Source organism: Marmota marmota, unplaced genomic scaffold (genome assembly GCF_001458135.2).
Source record: "Marmota marmota marmota unplaced genomic scaffold, marMar, whole genome shotgun sequence".
NCBI classification, from domain to species: domain Eukaryota; kingdom Metazoa; phylum Chordata; class Mammalia; order Rodentia; family Sciuridae; genus Marmota; species Marmota marmota.
The window spans coordinates 13,927,923-13,947,477 of NW_026000174.1; the positions used below are offsets into that span (position 1 = coordinate 13,927,923).

A 19,555-nucleotide genomic window follows, 5' to 3' on the forward strand; every position below is an offset into this window, starting at 1 on the left:
GAATATATTCTTTAAAAAAAAAAACAAACTTCTAGAAGAAAACCTAGGAGAAAATCTTTATAACCACAGGTTAGGCAAAGCAGAGTTATAGATCACCAAATTCTGATCCATAAAAGAAGAAAAAAGTGATAAATTGGACCTTGTCAAAATTAAAATCTTGCTTTTCAGAAAACACCATTAGAAAATGAAAAATCAGGTCATCAATTAGGAGAAAATATTTGTAAATTATATACTTGATAAAGGATTTGTATCCAAAATATATGCAGAACTTCTGTAACTCAACAGACAACCAATTTTTTTCTTTTTTTTAAGGGTGAGTTTAATTTGTTTTCTTTTTCTTAACTTTATTTTATTTATTTACATTTTATTTGGTGCTGAGGATTAAACCCAGTACCTCACATGTGCCAGGCAAGCGCTGTACTACTGAGCCACAACCCTGGCCTCACAACTCAAAAATTTTAAATGAGCAAAAGATTATTTAAATAGGCACTTCAAAGAAGAGAAATAAATAGCTAATAAACATGTGAAAAGATGCTCAACACCATTAGAGAAATGAAAGTTGAACCCATAATGAAATATCGCTGTATTCCTATTAGAAGAGCTAAAATGAAAAAGATATCTTATGAGATCATACCAAGTGTGGATGAGGACAGTGAGGACTCACACACTGGGGGGATGTAAAATAAAACAGTCACTTTGGAAAAGAGTTTGGCAGTTCTTAAAAAGTTAAAGGTACACCAGCCTATGATCCAGCCACTTCAATTCCAGATATTTTACACAGGAGAAAAGGAAATATACATCTATACACACACTTGCATGTGAATGTTCATAGTAGCTTTATTAGCCAAGAATTAGAAACAGCTTAAATCCATCCATAGGTTAATGGATAACAAATTTTTATATATCTGCACAATGGAATACTATTCATCAAGGGAAAGAATGGACAGGTACATCCAACCACAGAGAAGAACCTTCAAAATAGTGCACAAGCAAGAGCAGCCTGATGGATAAGATTCCACATTTTATGATTCTATTTATATGAAAAGGGAAAAAAAAGAATGGAAAGTAGGTAAGTGTATTGCTCAGAGTTATAGAGGGATTAACTGAACACTGGCATGAGAGAACTTTACCAGTTGATGGAAATGTTCTAAAACTGGATTGTGGAAATGGTTGGACAAATGTTGAAATTAGCTAAAGTTCATCAAATAGTATGCTTACAATGGGTGAATTTTATGGTATGTAAGTTTTATGTCAGATTGTTCTATGACCAAAAAAAAAAAAAAAAAAGATTTCTCTTTGGCAAGTAATTGGGAACTCCAGTCTTATCATTTGGTATTCCTACAGAATAATGATCTATAAGAATTTACATATAAATTTATTTCACAGAATCCAAAGGCAAAATTCACCTCTCATATAGAGCTTTCACTATTGACAAGTAGTTTTATTTGATTAGCACACAATTCATTCATGTGAGTATCTAATAAATAGTGTCTATAAAGAGTATTGAGTACCTGTCAGCAAAGATGAGCACATGGTCCCCTCATTATGTCATCCTGGTGCCATCTGCATAAAATAATGTTATGTTCTATTTTTGTCTCAGTCGCCAAGCAGCCCCCTATACAGAATGAAGTCTGGAAACCGAGTTGCAACATTTATGATCTATGTGAGTGAGTCTTGCTCTGGAGGGACCAGGGCTTCTTACCTAATGACTATATCTCTCCTCTTTTTTATTGTGTTCAAAACAATTTCATGTATTGATTTTATCTGGTACTAAACACAAAAGTCTTCAGGAAATTTATGAATTTTAAATAGCATTTTTTTTGTTCAACACTATAAGAGATATAAAGGAATGGATCTAATATGACCTTGTCATAGGCCATGGGTTAGGATGGACAGTAGGTCTACAATGAAGGCAAAGAGTTTGTGAGACTTAAACAATGCAGGAAGAGAATACAGGAGTCTCCCTCTTTGAGGTCCCACAGCCTACTCAGTGTTGAAAAGTGTGGGCCCTTAAGTGCAGCTGCAGAGGTGTGGGAGAGAGAGAGGAGAGACAGGCAGCTCAGTCACCAGCAGGAAAGCACAGGGAGGCCAACAGAGAAATTCCTCAAGTGTGGCCTCTGAGATGAAAATCTCAGAGAAGTCTCAGTGAAAATCCTCCTCCTATTTCCCCATAAATTCTTCAGTAAAATCTCCACTATATCCCCTGAAAAAGCAAAACAATAAATTTGTCTCTTCTGGTTCCCAGCCTGGTCCTGTGGGACTTGGTCCCAGCATTTGTTATCTCACCCATCACCTTCCCTTCAGGTCCTGTGGGTTTATTTCCTTCTTCACACCTAAGCCATAATTCTGATCATCTCTTACTTGGGAGAGATTATTAGAAGCAAACACTTATTGGAAAAGATTACTCCTGACTGAGGCTGTGAATAACAACCAGAGATGAAGTCCTGTTTTCGGGCTTGTTGGATGAGCAGACACTCCCTTAGCTTCCCCTCTTCTCTCAGGCCTGTATCTGGTTTCTTCAGATACAAGAGCCAAGAAAGGGCAGTCGGAGACTGGCATTGCATATAGTCTCTATGCCTGCAATTCTGGTTTTGTTTCCAGTGGCTAAATTTTATGCTTCCTGAAGAACTGGAGACTTTTAAAACATGCCATCTGACCTCTCGGTGGTCATTCTGATCAGGCACAGCTGAAGCCAGCTGCCAGGCAGGGAGCACATCTTGGATCTGCAGCTGGTTGTGTCTCTGGCTGATCACTGAAGCTGGCATGGGAGGTCACAGGCAGTGAAAAGTGTAGATATCAACCAGACAATATGAGCATCTGGGGGCACAGTATGTCTGTTCTTTACCCTCTTGCCTTGCCCAAATCTTTTATGTCTAGTTCCCTAGATACAGAAGCCCAGTTATTGTAATGAAGGTAGGATGGATAAAGGCCCAGCAATTTTAAATGGCAATTGTGCACATATCTATTTGTGTGTGTGTGTGTGTGAGAGAGAGAGAGAGAGAGAGAGAGAGAGAGAGACAGAGAGACAGAGAGAGACAGAGAGAGAATGAGAGAACATGCATGTACATTTGAGTTTTAGGCATTTGAGACACAGTAAAATGGAATGCACTTTGGTTTTGGACTCAGTTGGTCTGATCCTGATTCTTTGGTTTACTATGGGGCCTCAGTACATATCACATCAATTATTTGAGCTCATTTTCTTGCTCTGCACTTCCTCACAGGGTTGTAATAAGGATCTGAGGAGATAGTGCAGGGGGAACGTCACTGTGGAAAGTTTCATATGTTTCTCTCATTGTATCCCACCAAGCAAGTAAGGAAAGAACCCTATAAAGGGGAATTAGTGTCATGGGACCAATACTTTCATCTTCAGGTTGGGTAAAGACCATCAAATTTCTAAAGGCAAATAATGTTAAGGTTTGTGGGAGACAAGAGTAATATTGTAGAGAGAAAATAATTTCTAAGAAGTACAGAGGATGGACTTGAAATAAGTTAGTGATTTTCTGCCCAGACTGGACATAAGTTCAGCCCTAATACAGTGAAGGTATTCATAAAGAATATCTCTTTCAGCACTGTTCTACAATTCATGCCCTTGAACTTCATTGCATACAGAATGAGATTTTCTTTTGAATATGTTGGTTTATCATTCCTTACATTGTGTCTAAAACCACAGGAAAAGGAATTCAGGAAAGTCAAGGTTGCCCCTGGTGAGTCATGCTTGTACCCACAGTGACTACAACAGAACAGAATCATCCCGTCTTTTAGTTTCTTGAACACAAAGATCGAGTTGTTCCCATTGGCCCTCCAAGTGGCCAGAGTGGGAACCAAGGAGCACTGACAGCTAAAACTGCCATTTCCAGGTTCTGAATCACCAAGACAGTTCAGTTTCCTGTAAGTGACAACCTCTTCAGGCCTAAAGTTCTTGCTCTGTAACACAGATTGTGGTGGGATGGGGCTTGATGACCACAAAATTAAAAGAACATGGACCTTCTAGTAGTGCTAGGCAGAGTGAGGTAATACTTGCTCTCTCATGTTGCATGGCTGGTGAGAAAATAATTTAGCAGTATATATCAGAAATATTAAATGTATGCATACCAATTTGGACTCATAACGCTAATTCTTTTTCCTATGAAAACAACCCAAAATTCAAAAACAATTTCATTGATTAAGATGTTCAGGGGCTGGGGTTGTGGCTCAGTGGTAGAATGCTCGCCTAGCATGCATGAGGCACTGGGGTTCAATCCTCAGCACCACATAAAAATAAAAATAAAGATATTGTGTCCACCTATAAGTAAAAAAAAATTTTTAAAAAAGATGTTCAAGATGGGCTTGGTGGCACATGCCTGTAATCACAGCATTTTGGGAGTCTGAGGCAGGAGGATTGCAAGTTCAAGGCCAGCTTGGGCAAATTAGTGAGACTCTGTCTCAAAATAAAAAATAAAAGGTGTTGGGGATGTAATTTAGTGATAGAGTACCCCTGGGTTTAATCCCCAATACCACACATACATCCCCCCCACAAAAAAAGTTTCAGTGCAGTGTTGTTTATAATAGTAAATATTTCAAATAACCTAAATGTTCAAAAGTACAGCATAATGTTTATGAGCAGGGACTTTGTAGTCAGATAGTACTGGCTCAGCTCAAATCCTGACTGTCACAGAAGAGTTATGTGACCTTTTGAAAAGTATTTAATATCTCTGAGATTTATTTCCTCATCTGTAAAATATAAATAATAATAATTAATACTAATCCTTCTAGTATAGTATTTAATATAAGTACTTAGTGTGATGTCTAGCATATAGTCAGTGCTTACTAAATGTCAGCTATTACTATGTAACTGTAATACTGCATTTTTTTTTCCTGGATGGCAAGATGATAAGTGATTTTTTCAAATGCTTTCCTGTATTAAAAAATGTCTATGATTACTATGTATTTCTTTGACAATCGAGAAAAAATATCTTTATATTAAGAAAACATATCTGCAATCCAAGAATATACCAGTGGTGGAAACCCTCAGCTTAGGTGACCTAGAGTGGAACTGAGTGATCTGGGGAACCTGAGAAAGGTGCAGTAAATAGTTCTTGAGATGGCCACCTTTCAAAAACAGATCGTTGTAATCTAAACCGGTGTTCAAGTCACAAGTTATGATCCACTAGTAGGTTGTGAAATTAAATTTAATGAATCTGATCTGTATTTTAAAAAACTGTACTAGAATAGAATAAAATAAATAAATAAAAGGAAAAATATCAGAGGTGTCTCACGCAGTTGGAATGTCTTTATGAAATTTATGTGTGTGTGTCAGATTATGATGCATTTCTCCCTGAGGGTCTCAATCAAAAAAGTTTGAATCTACTTATTGTAGCCCTTAATAAGGATACTAGCTGAAAGGAAAAAGAAAGAAGGGTTCCCAAAATCTTGTCTTCTTGTGTTCCTGCCGGCAAACACCAGGGGACTTATTCAGGGAGACTTATTTCCTCATCTATAAAATGTGAAGAATAATAATAACAACAATTCTGACTCATAGTATGGTACTTAGTATAAGCAGAAGTGTGAAGATTAGGGTGAGGAAAATTAGGGTAACAGTCACAGTAGAGCTCCTGGAGGGAAAGGACTCTGTTGGAGTTGCCTTTGGGTTCCCTACAGCAGCTCGTTAAGGTTAGGAAAGAGTCTTAGCATTAGTGTTATTGGTTCAAATGGGTATGCATAGATTTAGTACTCCTGATACATACTGCTAAGCTGTTTTCTCACTAGTGTTATTCACATTTTACATATGAGGAAATAAGGCTCCCTGAATTCTGAAGTTGGATGACTGTCTTTCAAGGATGACTGTCTTTCAGAGTTGAAACAGGGCACCACAAGAGGGCAGCTATGCAAAAATGACGTCAGAGGCCAGGCCACTGGGCACAGGACAGATTAGGGATGTGGTGGCAATGTTAACTGTGGCTTCTTCCTCTGGCATTGTAGCTGAGCTCAGTGGAAGCTGGAGGAGCCACGGCCTTCATCTACGCCAACTTCAGCGTGCCTGTGGTTAAGGTGAGTGGGGCCTGTTCCCAGAGGAGCGGGCTGAGAGGGCACAGAAGTAACCCCCTAACCTTCACACTTCTGCTTGAAATCCGATGCCTGGGAGGGGGGATAACAAGAAGTTTTCCCTGATTTTCAGGATCAAACATAAAGTCACAGTCTTCTCTATTACCCTAGCATGTTACTTGTGGCTCTGTTTATTTATACTTCTGTGACAAGTAGGTGTCTGTCTTCCCTGTCACAGTAGAGCTGGAAGGGAAGACCTATTTGTTTTTGTTTGTTTGTATTTTTTGAAGGGAGGACACCAGAGATTGAACTCAGGGTTACTCTACCACTGAGCCACATCCCCAGCCCTATTCTGTATTTTATTTAGAGACAGGGTCTCACTGAGTTGCTTAGTGCCTTGCTTTTGCTGAGGCTGGCTTTGAACTCGTGATCCTCCTGCCTCAGCCTCCTGAGCCACTGGGATGACAGGCGTGTGCCACTGTGCCTGGCTGGGAAGACCTCTTTTGATTGACCCTTGGGTTCTCTACAGTAGTTTGTTCCTGCAGTTATTAATTGCATCCACACTGAACTCTAGAGGCACTGAGGATACAGAGGAATCAGAGTCCTTTTCTTCCGGGGCTCACAGAGAAGCTAATATGTAGTAACAACTGAAATTGGAGCTATGGGAAAGATAGGTCCAGAGGAGAGTCATGCGGTAAGAGTTCTGTTTAATGAATGAATATTTCCTCCAAGTTTCAGATCTATCAAACTCCCTGACAGCCCTTACCTAATTCAGAAATGAAATGAAAATAAATTCATGAGATCATGCCTATAAAGCAATTAGTACAGAGCCTGGCATGTTCTAAGCATTCAATAAAAGATGTGTCTGTGAGTACCTAGGGCTTTAGCATCTCCTAAATTTAGGAACAGAGGTGTCGGCATATCCTTCATTACTTTAGGCTTGATCTACTTCTAATGGCCAAGGTTAAACTAAGTCTCTAGGAAATGCATGGGACAAAAAAGCAAGAGTGTAGGGGCAAAAGAACACACACCTGGGCTTGAGTCCTACCTTTGCTCTTTCTTGGTTACATTATTTCAAGCCCTAAGCATGGACTACTTCAGGAAGGGGGTTATGATGAGGCCTACTTCCTGGGTGCTGGTAATAAGTGCCTCAAGGAGCATAAGCTTTGAAACTAATGAAGTTTCCACTGAGGAATATCTTGTTCTGCCTTGTGGGTTTTGTTAGGCATCTGTCCTCAGTAATCCCACCACACCCATCCTTACCTCACCCTTTCACTCCCCACCCTGTATCACCCTTTTCTATTTTATCTCTGCCTCTCGTGAACTCCAAAGAACAGAGCTGGATGGGCTTTGTCTCTGCACACTCAGGGCCTGGAGAGGAACAGAGCTTTAAATCAGTGTCCTATGCATGAGTACAGCAATTTATGTCAGATTGTGCTGTTTTCACCGTGCCTTGCCCCAGAGTGCAGGGAGGGTTTCCTTATTGAACCACATGCATGCATTTGTCCTTAGTCACGGGCTTCCCAAGGACTGAGATTCTGGCCTGATTCTCCTGCTGGGCTGGCCTCTCTTGTTTTCAGAATGCAGCACTATTTTGGTGGAACCTGCATAGGAGTGGTGAGGGGGATGGTGACACACTTCATGCTGGCTGTCCTGTCCTGGTGGGAGATAAGTGGGGTAAGTCCTTCCTTTCTGAACATGAGAATGGGGTGAGGGGTGCCGAGATAGGGAGTGGGTTGGGTGGGAGATCGCAAAGCCCTCCCATGCCACAGGCTTCATTATGGAGCCACACTGTATTAAGATGATCAGACTATCAACCGGGTGCCCCGCACAGGTAGGAGCTTGTGAAGAGCAGGGTCCTGACACAGAGTAAGTGTCTACAAAGGTTTATTGACCTTGCCACATGGGCCTTGATCCTGGGCACAGCTGAGAAGGAATGTGGCAACAGAGTCTCTCCCCTTCACTGCTCGAAGACATGAGCCATCAGGCTCTCTGTTAGTGCCACCTGTGCAGAGGCGGCCCTATAAAAGCAGCAGGCAGATGTGCTTATGGCTGTGTGTGCCCAAGAGCACTGAGCTCTGAAAAGGAGGTGCAAGAAGGCTTTCATGCTGACATGGGCACTGCCAAAGAAGCCACCGCACTTCTGTCATTACTCAGGAGTGGCTTTGTGGGGGAGGTGGGATTTTATAATGAAGGGTGAGTGACTTCAGTGCCCACACACTTGAAAATCACTTTCTAGTAGGCAGGGTCTCTTGGACTTTAGGAGAACACTGTCCTCTGCTATTCTCTGCTAGAAGAAACAGTGTGAAACCCAGTGTGAGCCGGGACTGGGTGGGCCGGAGGGTGTTAGGAGGTGCTTGCGTATCCGCCCCTCCCAGCCCGCACAGCCCACGGCTGCCCTGCTCAGCTGGCTGTCTTCCTTCCCGCTGTCTCCAGTGGCCAACAAGTGGATACACGAGCATGGACAGGAATTCCGCAGACCCTGCGGCTCCAACCCAGAAGACTGAAGATTCCCCAGAGCAGCTGCGGAGTCTCGCGGAGTCTCGCGGAGTCTCGTGTCCAGGAGCCAAAAACTGGAGAAGGAGAACCAGGGGAGAGCAGCCTCCTGCCCATTCCTTGAAAATGGAAGGCTAGGAGCCTTCACCGGGGACCCCTGAGAAGTTAAATTTGTTTCTGGTCCAGCCACAAGAGTCATAGGAGAATGGACAGTACAAATAAGGGGTCCATGGAGGCCTGGGAGAGAAGCTTCTAGAACTCAGTCTGTGTTAGGAATAGAATTTACCCACAGTCTCTAGGGTTTGGGCTTTCAGAGTTTTTGCCACTCTGACCACGGGGACCCAGAAGTGGCAGTGAGGACACCTGCAGAAGTCAGTCTGATCCCTAAGACTTTTGTCCTTCTCCCCACTGACTTCTGCTGTAGCCTGAGCAGGGAGTGTGTCTGACTTGGATGTGCACCCCATGCAAGAAGTACATCATTTGGTGATTTTTTTTTTTTTTAGTAGAGAGCAACTTTTATGTGATGATTTTTTTTAGTACATTAAAAATTTTTAATGTAAACATTAAAAATGTTTACAAATCATTCTTCCCAACTACCGATCTTCTTATATTCAAATGATGCGTGAAATAGCACAGTGTACCATTTTGTCATATTCTCCTCTCGGCCTGGCTCGCTCCCCTGCTCACATTCCCTGCGCTGACATTCTTCCTGTCCCTTGGAGCCACTGTGCTCAGGGCCACCTTTGCTACCTTCTCAGGCCTTCTTTTGCTGCCTCTGCAGCTCCCCACAGCCCAGCTCTGCTCATTCCGTTCTTGGCCTGATGTTCCCTCAGGGGGCCTCCCCTGACTACCCTCCCTTCTAGCCTCTTTATGCCATATTACCTGATTTTATTTTCTTCCCACCATTTATCAGTATTGAAGTTACTTTGTTTAATTGCGGTCAGCTTCCCTCCTTGCAGGGCAAATGTTTCATGGCCCCTGTACTTTGTCAGTGTCTCTGTTATAGCCCCTATCTCACTGAATTTCAATGTTTGTTTATTTGCCAGGCTGCTCCCACTAGACTGTGCTCTGTTCCTCTTGGAGTCCTCAGAAGGTCTGGTTCAAACTAAGTAGGCATTCAGCAGTTTTGCAAAGGCATCCTTTGAACAGCACTGTAGAGGTGGAATTTCTACAGGTGGGGTCTGAAGAGAAGTCTTTCCCAGCAGAGGGACTAGTGTGGGCTGTGGCCGCAGTGATGGTGAAGGTGCTATTTGAGAGCTTGCACTGAAACATCACTTGGTTTGGGTTCCTCCCCAGGGGATGTGGGTGTGTCTTGCTCTCAGAGGAGCCACAAGGTGAAGGACCAGGTGGTTAGACTCCATGTTGCCTCTGCCCCCTCCCCTCGCCAAGCCCCTAGGATCTCAGCTTCCCGAGCTGTGTAGCCCTCCAAGGTTAGGGCTCTGATGTCCTGATGTCCAGCTTCCTTGGAGCCTCTATGAGTATCTTGTCACATTGCCTGTATTTATGCTGATTGTGCCAGTGTTCTAGAAAGCTGCTGTCACCCACTCTGCCTGCCTCTTCCAGCTCCAGAGACAGAAGTAGTCCTGAGACAGAAAGCTTTGGTGGGGCGGGGTACTGCTTCCTTTCTCCACAGAACCAGAACTTCTCAGAATTACATTGTCGGTCTGAGCTAATGTAGCAATGGAGCAACAAACGGTGAGTCTATTGAGATGGCACTATTTTAAGGGCCTCATGCATTCCATGTTTAATGCTCATCCTAACTCTGGAGGTTTGATATGGTTTTCATCCCTGTTTTATAAACAAGGAGGTAGAGTTAGAGTTAAGAACTTTTTAAAGTCCTACAGTCTGGCCCCAAACCTTGTGCCTTTAATATATGTGCTTTTAACCAAGCCTGAGATATGAGAATTATCAAACACCTTAACCAAGTGATTAAGACCCGGGAACACCTAACTGCAAATTAAGCAACAACTACTTACTGAACATTTTCCAGGAGGAGGTGTGGGGCTCAGCCGGTGTTGTGGGTATATAGAGAGGCCCAGGACAGAATCCCTGGGAACAATGCCAGCAGGAGTTAATCACCATTTGAACACAATATGAAAATATTGCATGCAAGAAGAAATGAATTACTACTGATTGCAGTAATGAGAGCAAGGAGATCATGGTGATTTAGGGTATTTTCCTGTGTTAGACTTTTCTGTTACTCTAACAAAATATGAGAGGCTGGGAACTTTTCTTTATAAAGAGGTTTATTTAACTCCTGGTGTTGGAGGATCAAGGGCATGGCAATGGCCTCAGTCCAGCTCTGGTAAAGGCCTCATGGTGGATGGTATCACAATGGCAGAAGCATGTGCGAGGCAAGCAACCATAGAGAGATTCAGGGGTCTCAGAAACAGAGATAGACCCTCAATTCATCACAAGACCTTGTAGCCATGAGTAGACAGACATGATCTGAGGGCACTATGAGTCTTCATGGGAAGGAGGGCCATGCACAAGTCTTGAAGATGAGAGGCTCCATAGTGGCCAGGAAGGAGTGACAGGACTGGACCGGCAGTAGGGGAAGTGCCTGTCCCTAAAGCTCTGAATATTAATACATTACTTTGACCAGCATGTTAGTTTTCAAAACTTTTCCACTCCTCTTGAAACTCACTTCCCTGGGGAGGAAAGCAGAGCAAGTGCTATGGAAAGTGACTTGCTGGGGTGACGTAGCAGAGTATGGGATAGACACCTGGCCATCTGTGTCCCTCACCAGTGCCCTTTCCACTGGATACTTTCTGTGTTAGTCAGCTTTTTGCTGTGACCAAAATGCTTGACAAGAACAATTTAGATTAAGAAAAGTTTATTTGGGTCTCACGGTTTCAGAGGTCTCAGTCCACAGTCAGTCAGTTCCATTACTCTAGGCCTGAGGTGAGGCAGAACATCACAGCAGAACATGGTAGAGAAAAGCCGCTCAGCTCAGGGCTGTTGGAAAGCAAAGAGAGGACGAGGCCAGAGGCTGATACCATCCAAGGCTGCACCCCCAGAGCATGAATTCCCCTGGCCAGTGCCCCGCCTGCTACAGTTCAGTAGTTCATTCAAAATACTGATCCATCAAGTGGATAAATCCACTGATGAGATGACAGCTCTCATCTTTCAGTTTTTTCCCTAAAGTCCCACCTCTCAACCTTGCTTCATTGTTTATCACGCTTTCAACACAAGCTTTTCTGGGGACACTTCATATCCAAACCATAACACTTTCAAAGCCATGTCCCTCTACCACACCACAGCCAGAGTGGAACTGCCTCATTCTTTTATATTTTCGCCAGTCTCCATGCCCCCAAAGTCTGACTAGTCCTGCTAGGAAGTGCTGTGCAGATGTGAGGTCCCAGTAGCACTAAGTGGGTAGGTAGATCATTCATAATAGGATCAATTTGAGGATTGCTTATTTATAATTTTCTTTGTCTTTTTACACTGAGTTTCCAACTGTTTTGTAACAGCCTTGTCCAACACAATTCCTGACCTTGAACTATATATCACTTGTAAGCCTCATGGCAGGTAATCTTGTTGACATTAATGATTGTTATTATCCTTAGTAACCCTATATTGTTTAACCTGGGCACTTTGCTAAGATCATAGATGCACTCATCCCCTTTATTCTTTATAATAAGTACTGTTATACCTGTTTTATAGATGAGAGAAACTGAGGCAGAGAAAGTCTAACTTGCCTTAGGTCACGTGGCTATAAGGTGGCAGAGGAAGGATTCAAATCCAGATTTCTCTGTCACCAAAGAGCTTAACCAGCCCTCCACTGTCTGGATGGTGTTCCTTTGGCTGTTGGTGCTTTGCTCCTGTTGCAGTAATAGTTCTCAAAGCCAACAATTGTAGAGATGTTTTCCAATACTTTCCCAGGTTGAAAAGGTCTATCCATTGTGCCTCTGATGCCTGCTGGCCACGAGCCCCGTCATATGAGTCATTTCAGTTCTGCAGATGTCAAGCGAGTGGCCACTGGATGAGCAGCCCCATGTTAGCTGCTTCACGAGAGTCCAAGACAGGAGGTGCCCGGCTCGATGCCCTTCAGGCACAGGTAGCACACTCTGAATGTAACAAGAGATAAGTGGGTACAATCAAGTGGGAAGCAGTGTGGTGCTCAGCCTAAGGATGGTGAGGCCAGAGAGGGTCGAGAGGGCTTCCATGTTGGAGCCCCAGGAACACACTGGAGAGTGAATGTGTGCCACTGGAAGGCGGGAGCAGGGGCTACCTGCTTGTCCCCCTTTCACATACAAGGGAGCAGGGAGAGCTGTCCTGGAGGAGGAAGTGAGAGGGTGTTGATCCTGGGGAACTCCTGTCCAGCAATGCCAGGAGCAGCACAAACTGCCCTTTCATGGCATGTCTCAAAGAGTCCCCTGTTTGGGGACCTTGGCTGCTCAAGCTGAAGAAGCCAAAGAAGCCTGTATGTAGGGTATGTGTGTGTGGGGGAGGGACATTTGCCTGCAGGTTGCTGTGTACACAGCTGAATTATGGAATCAGCTAAGAGTTAGGGGGAGGAAACAAACATTTGTGCCCACTCTGCAAGCTATTTAATGTCCCATATCTTATTTTCAACAATTGTCAGCTTTTTGGCAAAGGAGGAAAGTGGGGCTCAAAGGTAAGATTTCCTGGGCTCACACAGCTGGGAGCAGAGATAGCATCTGGAGCCAGGCAGGTCTCCGCCACCAGCTGTCTCCAGGATCTTTCTCTCTGGACTTCTTTTTCTTCCTCACCTTGAAATTCTCACAGTTTTCTCCCCCTTTGGAATAAAAGCCTGTTTCTTTCCTCTCTGTCCATCCCTCTTTATGTTTATTTCTTACACAGAATCCCTCTGTTTCCACCAAGGTTTGAGTGACAAAAAGTTTCTCTGTCCTTGCAAGGGAAGTATTTGCATTTGAAATAAGAAACCTGGAGAAATAAAAAATTATCTCAAAGGAATGAGGTGCTAAGGGTAGATTTAAGCATCACGATAGCTGGGTGGTGTCTTTTTGGCTATGGGCTGAAGGGCATGGCTTAGATGGCTCCCCATAGACAACTGCATCTCTACCTTGCTTAGAATTCACCACATTTTCAGATGGAGCATAACTACAAGATCATACCCCCCAGGGCTCCTGTTCATCTGCTTACCATCTAATAGGGACTGAGGGCAGAGTTACTTCCTCTGGCCCAGGAAGGTGAAGTGACTTGCCCATATCTCAGTGTGTCAGGGTCAGAGCCAAGGCTAGAAGCCAGATTTTCTGGTTCAGAGACCCTTGCTCTTTCCACGGCTCCCTAGGTGCTTTGGAAAGCACCAGGAGCACAGTGATAAACAGTGGTACCAACCCTGGATGGGGTTTTAATGGGACAGATAGTGTGTGGTCTGTCACTCATTCAACTAAGCGTGACTGATGTTACCTCTGCACCAGGTCCTTTGTGGGGCTGGAGATGCTGGGATGACTAATCAATCTCTGTCTTTGAGCTCCCAGAGGAGAAAACCCTCAATGACAATACCAGTGAAATACTTGTGGAAAACATGGACTTATATAGTGAAAACAGTGACCATGCTAGTGAACCACAAGTGAAAAGAGAAACAAAATGCTACAAAGGTCATGAGGGACCTGATCTTTCATGTGATGGGGCTCATGCAACATTTGGTTGGGACCTTGAAGAAAAAAGAGGTGTGTGTGTGTGTGTGTGTGTGTGTGTGTGTGTGACGGTGTGGGAGTTTTTGGCCCTAACTCACTGGTGTGTAATGAGTTCTGAGATAAACAGTTCTCTAACTCTTAAGAAATCCATATCTTTTTTTTTCTAGGATAAACCTAAAATTTTCTTCAGTTCTGAGGGCATGGGGTAGCTCAGCAGTAGAGTGCTCATCTCATGTGCACAGGCTCTAGGTTCCATTCCTAGCACCACGAAACAAATTTTTTATTCTTTAGTCCTGGAAATTCAGATACATAACCTCAGGAGAGAAGATTTTATCTAAATTTATGTTCTGTAATTTTTTTGTTTGTTTTGATAATGGGGATGGAACCCAGGGGCACTTTACCACTGAACTATAATATCCCCAGCACTTTTTTATTTTGAGATAGGGACTGCTAAGTTGCCGATGCTGGCCTCCAACTTGCGATCCTCCTGTCTCAGCCTTCTGAGTAACTGGGATTTCAGGTGTGCTTCACTGTACCCAGCTTATAATTTGGTTTTGGAAGACAGATTTCCCCCCTATTTTTCAAATAAAAACTTAGGTCAAATCATGTCTTAAAAATTACATATGGAGGGCTGGGGATGTGGCTCAAGCGGTAGCACACTCACCTGGCATGCGTGCGGCCCAGGTTCGATCCTCAGCACCACATACAAACAAAGATGTTGTGTCCACCGAAAACTAAAAAATAAATATTAAAAAATTCTCTCTCTCTCTCTCTCTCTCTTTAAAAAAAATTACATATGGAGGGGTTGGGGTTGTAGTTCAGTGGTACAGCACTTGTGGGAGGCACAGGGTTTGAGCCTCAGCATCACATAAAAATAAAATAAAGGTATATAAAAAGGGGGGATGGGAATGTGACTTAGTGGTTGAGCATTCCTGGGATTCAATCCCTGGTATAAAAAAATATATATTTTAAAATTATATGTGGATTGCTAGGGGGCACCACCGAGCCTCAAAACTCCTATAATGCTTCTCAGGTTCTGGGACTCTAGAATATCTGGTTTTGATTCCTGCAATAAAACAGGGAATAGGAAATGCCTTTGGCTTTGCTGGAAGGATCAAGGTCATCCTGCTGGCTTTGCTCAATCAATTCTACATGAGCCTCTAAGCCTGGTGAACCCTTTGGTGCCTGGAGCTAGAAAGGCCCTTCTTCCCTTTCTAGCTGCTCCAGCCCTGTCTCTTTTAATTATGGGGCAGGGAAGCCCTAGTGCCTGGGCTGCAGTACTGGTCCATGTGCCTGACTCTAAAGTGCTCTGTGGATGCTCTGCTTGGGGTGGGGCCATTTGCCCTCCATCCACATTGGCTGTCTTGGAGAATGCAAAAATTAGAGGTACACATGACATACCATTTCACACTTACTAAGATGCCTATCATTTTTAAAATGGAAAGTAATAAGTGTTGGTGAGGTTTGGAGAAACTGGAACAACTGCACCTTGCTGGTGGAAATGTGCGGGCACTGTGGAAACCAGTTTGACAGCTCCTCAAAAACATTAAATACAGAAATACACATTAAATACAGAACTATAACATATAACCCAGGGTTCTACCTCCAGGTATATATCTGTAAGATTGGAAGCGATCACTGGAACAGGTATCTGTACACGAATGGTCAAAGCAACATTATTCACAATAGCCAAAAGGTGGAAGCAATCCATCAACAGATGAGCAGATAAACAAAGTTTGGTACATGCACACAATAGAATATTACTCAGTTGCAAAAAGGAATGAAGTTTTGATAAATGCTGCAACATGGGTGGACCTTGAAAATATATTATGCTTAGTGAAATAAGCCAGATGTAGGATGTATATTATGTGATTACATTTATACTAGGTACCTAGAATAGGCAAACTCACAGAGATAGGAAGTAGAATGGAGGTTCTTAGGAACTGGGGGAGAAGGGAAGAGGGAGTTATTGTTTAATGGGTACATTGTTTCTGTTGGGGGATGATAAAAAAAAGTTTTGTGAATAGATGGTGGTGATGTGTAGTTCCACAGCATTTCAAATGTTAATTACATGTCACTGAATTGTAAAAGGTTAAAATGATAAGTATTATATTTTACCATAAAAATTTTTAAATTAGAGAAGGTCATTGCTGAGCCAGAGGAGGATTTCCAGTAAGAGGCAGCGCTCAGGCCCCACCCAAGTGCACACCAAGCTGAACCAACTGAATAGAACCCCACCCAGTGGAAGGAGAGGGAGAAATCCAAGGGACCTTGAATATAGTGGCTTTTGCCTTGGTTTACCCTCTTTCCATTCAGGATGAATAATCCCCTAAAAAAAAAAAAGCTTATGCTTTTTCAGTTATCACACTTACTAAGGCATCTTTGTAAGTGTGAAGTGGTATGTCATTGTGTACCTCTAATTTTTGCATTGTCCAGGACAGCCCATGTGGATGGAGGGCAAATTGTCTCAGATCCAGGAATTTACTGCTTTTCACCTTAACTTCAAGGGGAAGCACATGCCTACTGTCCTTATACACTTAAATGTCCTTTATACATTTAAACTTCCAAACACTTTGAGTTTAGGTATTATCACCCCAGTGTTTGGATGAGGAATTTCTGAAAGAAGTGATGTGCCAAAGTTCACCTGGCTAGTAAGAAAGAGGCTGCACTGACCTGGAAGGATGTCTCCACACACCTGCCACACCCTCATCTCTTTCTGCTGTGTCTTGGGACTGATAAGGTATACAAAAGTCTGGGGTTGTGGCCTGAGCTATAGCCCAGATTGTGCTCTGTGGCTTGGGCAATGGCTTTCCTTAGAACTGCCATTTCTTCATCTGTAAGATGGCACTTCCTTCTGCCTGGCCTTCCCCCTCACAGAGGATGTGTGAGGTCTCAAAGAGGGTGAAGGCCTGCTTCATAAATGGCATAGGCTGTGATATGGGTCTAAGCTTATGCTTTTTCAGTTATCAATATGTAAATGCATCACTTATCATCAGAAAAACTCTCCCCCAACACTCAGTAACTACCCAGGTAACTGAGAGGCAACTTGGCCAGTCTCAGGTTCCAAGGTTCTGCCTGGCTATGAGCTAGGGTTTTCTAGCAAACTTTTGGGAGAGGAAGCCAGTTCGAGGAATAAGGGCGCCTCTTGAGTTTATGTAACTTGCTGAGTCGTGGACTCAAGAGTGAAAATGCGTTGACTCTGGCAGCTGAGGGGGTGGCTAGTTGGTTCTGAGGTTGCTAACCAAACACTTACTGCAGGGAAGAATCTGACTGCCCTTTGCTTCCTCTGCTGCTCTTGTAGTCCCTCTTCTTAAGTCTTGACCTTTTAGCCCCCTAACCCCAGTTCTGATGATAGGGCCCTGAATCCAACTCAACAGTTACTGCTCCCTATCTCCAAATCCAAGTGATTTTATTCATTTCTCCTCCAAAATATTCAGACTGACCCTTTCTCTCATCCCTGTAGCCCTTTTCCCAGTTTGAACTTTTTACCTGGACTGCTATAACTGCTGTTTATTGATCTCCCAGCCTCTAGTCTGGCACCCACCAATCCATCTACACAGATTACCATGATAACTTTCCTTAAAAAAAGAGAAAAAGCTGATCCTGTGACATCCCTGCTTAGTGTAACTTCTGAAAACTCCCCACTCAAGGTCTTTATGCCCTGACTCCTACATCCCCTCTCCTGGCTCATCTCCCAGCTGTAGTAATCTTCCTACCAGTTTTAAGACTGACTTTCAAGTTTCCCGGCTCATCTATGCTGTTCCCTCTATCTGAAATGGACTAGTCGCCTCTTCTCCACCTCCACCTTGTGATGTTTCAAGTTTCAATTCAAATGCCACTTTTTCTGTGGAATGGTCCCAGGCCTGTTTCCAGATGAGCTTAGTTGCTCCCCTATAAATTTTATTCAATGTGGTTACTATTTCTAAATTGCCTCACTAGACTGTAAATTCATTTTAAAGGCCTCAACTTTTTTGTCTCCAATGTTCCACTGGCCATTAGACACAGAATCAGGGCTTGGGTTTACTTAAAGAACAAGTAAGTCCTCAGGAGAGTATCTTAAGAATATAGTACAAAGAAGCCATGCCTGCTCCCCTTATGTCTTTGAGTCTTCTCAATCTCAAGATTATCCTCTTCCCGCATTAGATGTGTCTGCCTCCAAAACATGCCTATCTTCCTTTTTTTGGAAGGAGTTCCCCTTGGAACTTTAGTGACAGAATGATTTTGGCTGGACCCAAACATTCTTCTTCTGGCTCTGTGATCCTTCATTCAGGACCCCTGATTCCCTTTCTGAGTCCACATGTGCTGATCTATATGCTCTGTAAGGACACAGTTAAGGCCAGCCCATAGTCAGTCCTCATGAAAGATATGGTAAGTGAACATACAAATGGTCCTCTCCACTGGGGTATAGTGAATGTTCAGTAGACTTGGAGTCAGAAGACAAAAGATGCTGCCACCCTAGTCGTGGCTGTGGGCAAGACATTTCATTTTCTTGCCTTTGAATTAAGGATGGTGATGCCTATGCTTGATGGACACCTACATAACCATGAATGGAGATGTAAGTGCTTAGCAAAGTACCTGACAAGCTCAACAAATATCCCATTCAGCCTCTGCCCCTATTCACTAAGCCTACAGAGGCCTCATTTCTCTGGTCACACTCCTTCTCCTCTTTTAAGTAAGGTATCTGGGCCGATAGGACTTCTGTTTAGGGACTTCTGTCCCTTCTATCATTCAGAAGACAGGGTGATGTGAAAACTACCTTTGAATTCTGACACTGTCACTTCTGGGCTGGGTGAATTTGGACCTGTCTCCCTACTTGTAAAAGGAACATAAATAGCACCTATCTCATAGGGTTACTCTGAGGATTAAGTTATGTCAAGTAAATGAGATGATGCTCAAATTTAGTAATTATTTTGACTTGCCTGGTGAACAAAAGCCAGTGTTCCTGAAAGCCATACAAGTGATCATGCTGCCCCCCTGTGGACAAGGGGCAATAGCCCAGCAGAGGCACTTCACAGGATGGATGGGAGAAATCAGATCACAAAGAAGGCAGGCCTTTCTCTCCTCTGCTAGGGAGCTCATGATTTACTCAGAAATATTTAGTGAACATCTAAACCAGAACTTCTTTGACGTTAATGTACCTGTTAAAACACGTAAGTTCTGACTCAATAGATCTGGGTGGGAACACAACCTATAAGACTCCAGGTGAACTGGTGCTTGTGGCTCATGGGCCACTCTTGAGTAAAGACAGTTTTAAGTATAATAAAGGTGTCACATAATAGGAACTATTTATTGCCTACCATGTTCTATTACTGAGAGCCAGTTAATATATTTTATTTTCTTCAGTTAACCTATTATTAACACATATAGTCGCTAAGACCCTGTATGCCAAGTGCTATTTATCTTCATTTTCT

General features: G+C 43.2%; 1 protein-coding gene across 1 annotated transcript in view; it reads left to right on the forward strand.

Moving 5' to 3' along the window:
• The window catches only part of P4ha3 (prolyl 4-hydroxylase subunit alpha 3), a 34,205-nt gene extending 24,724 nt beyond the window's left edge, over window positions 1-9,481 (forward strand). The window contains exons 10-13 of the mRNA XM_015477428.2: window positions 1,601-1,663; window positions 5,959-6,027; window positions 7,602-7,698; window positions 8,458-9,481. Coding sequence (XP_015332914.1) covers window positions 1,601-1,663; window positions 5,959-6,027; window positions 7,602-7,698; window positions 8,458-8,528 — 300 coding nt within the window. The 3' untranslated portion in view covers window positions 8,529-9,481. The remainder of the gene's footprint in view (window positions 1-1,600; window positions 1,664-5,958; window positions 6,028-7,601; window positions 7,699-8,457) is intronic.
• Window positions 9,482-19,555: the final 10,074 nt, after the last annotated feature.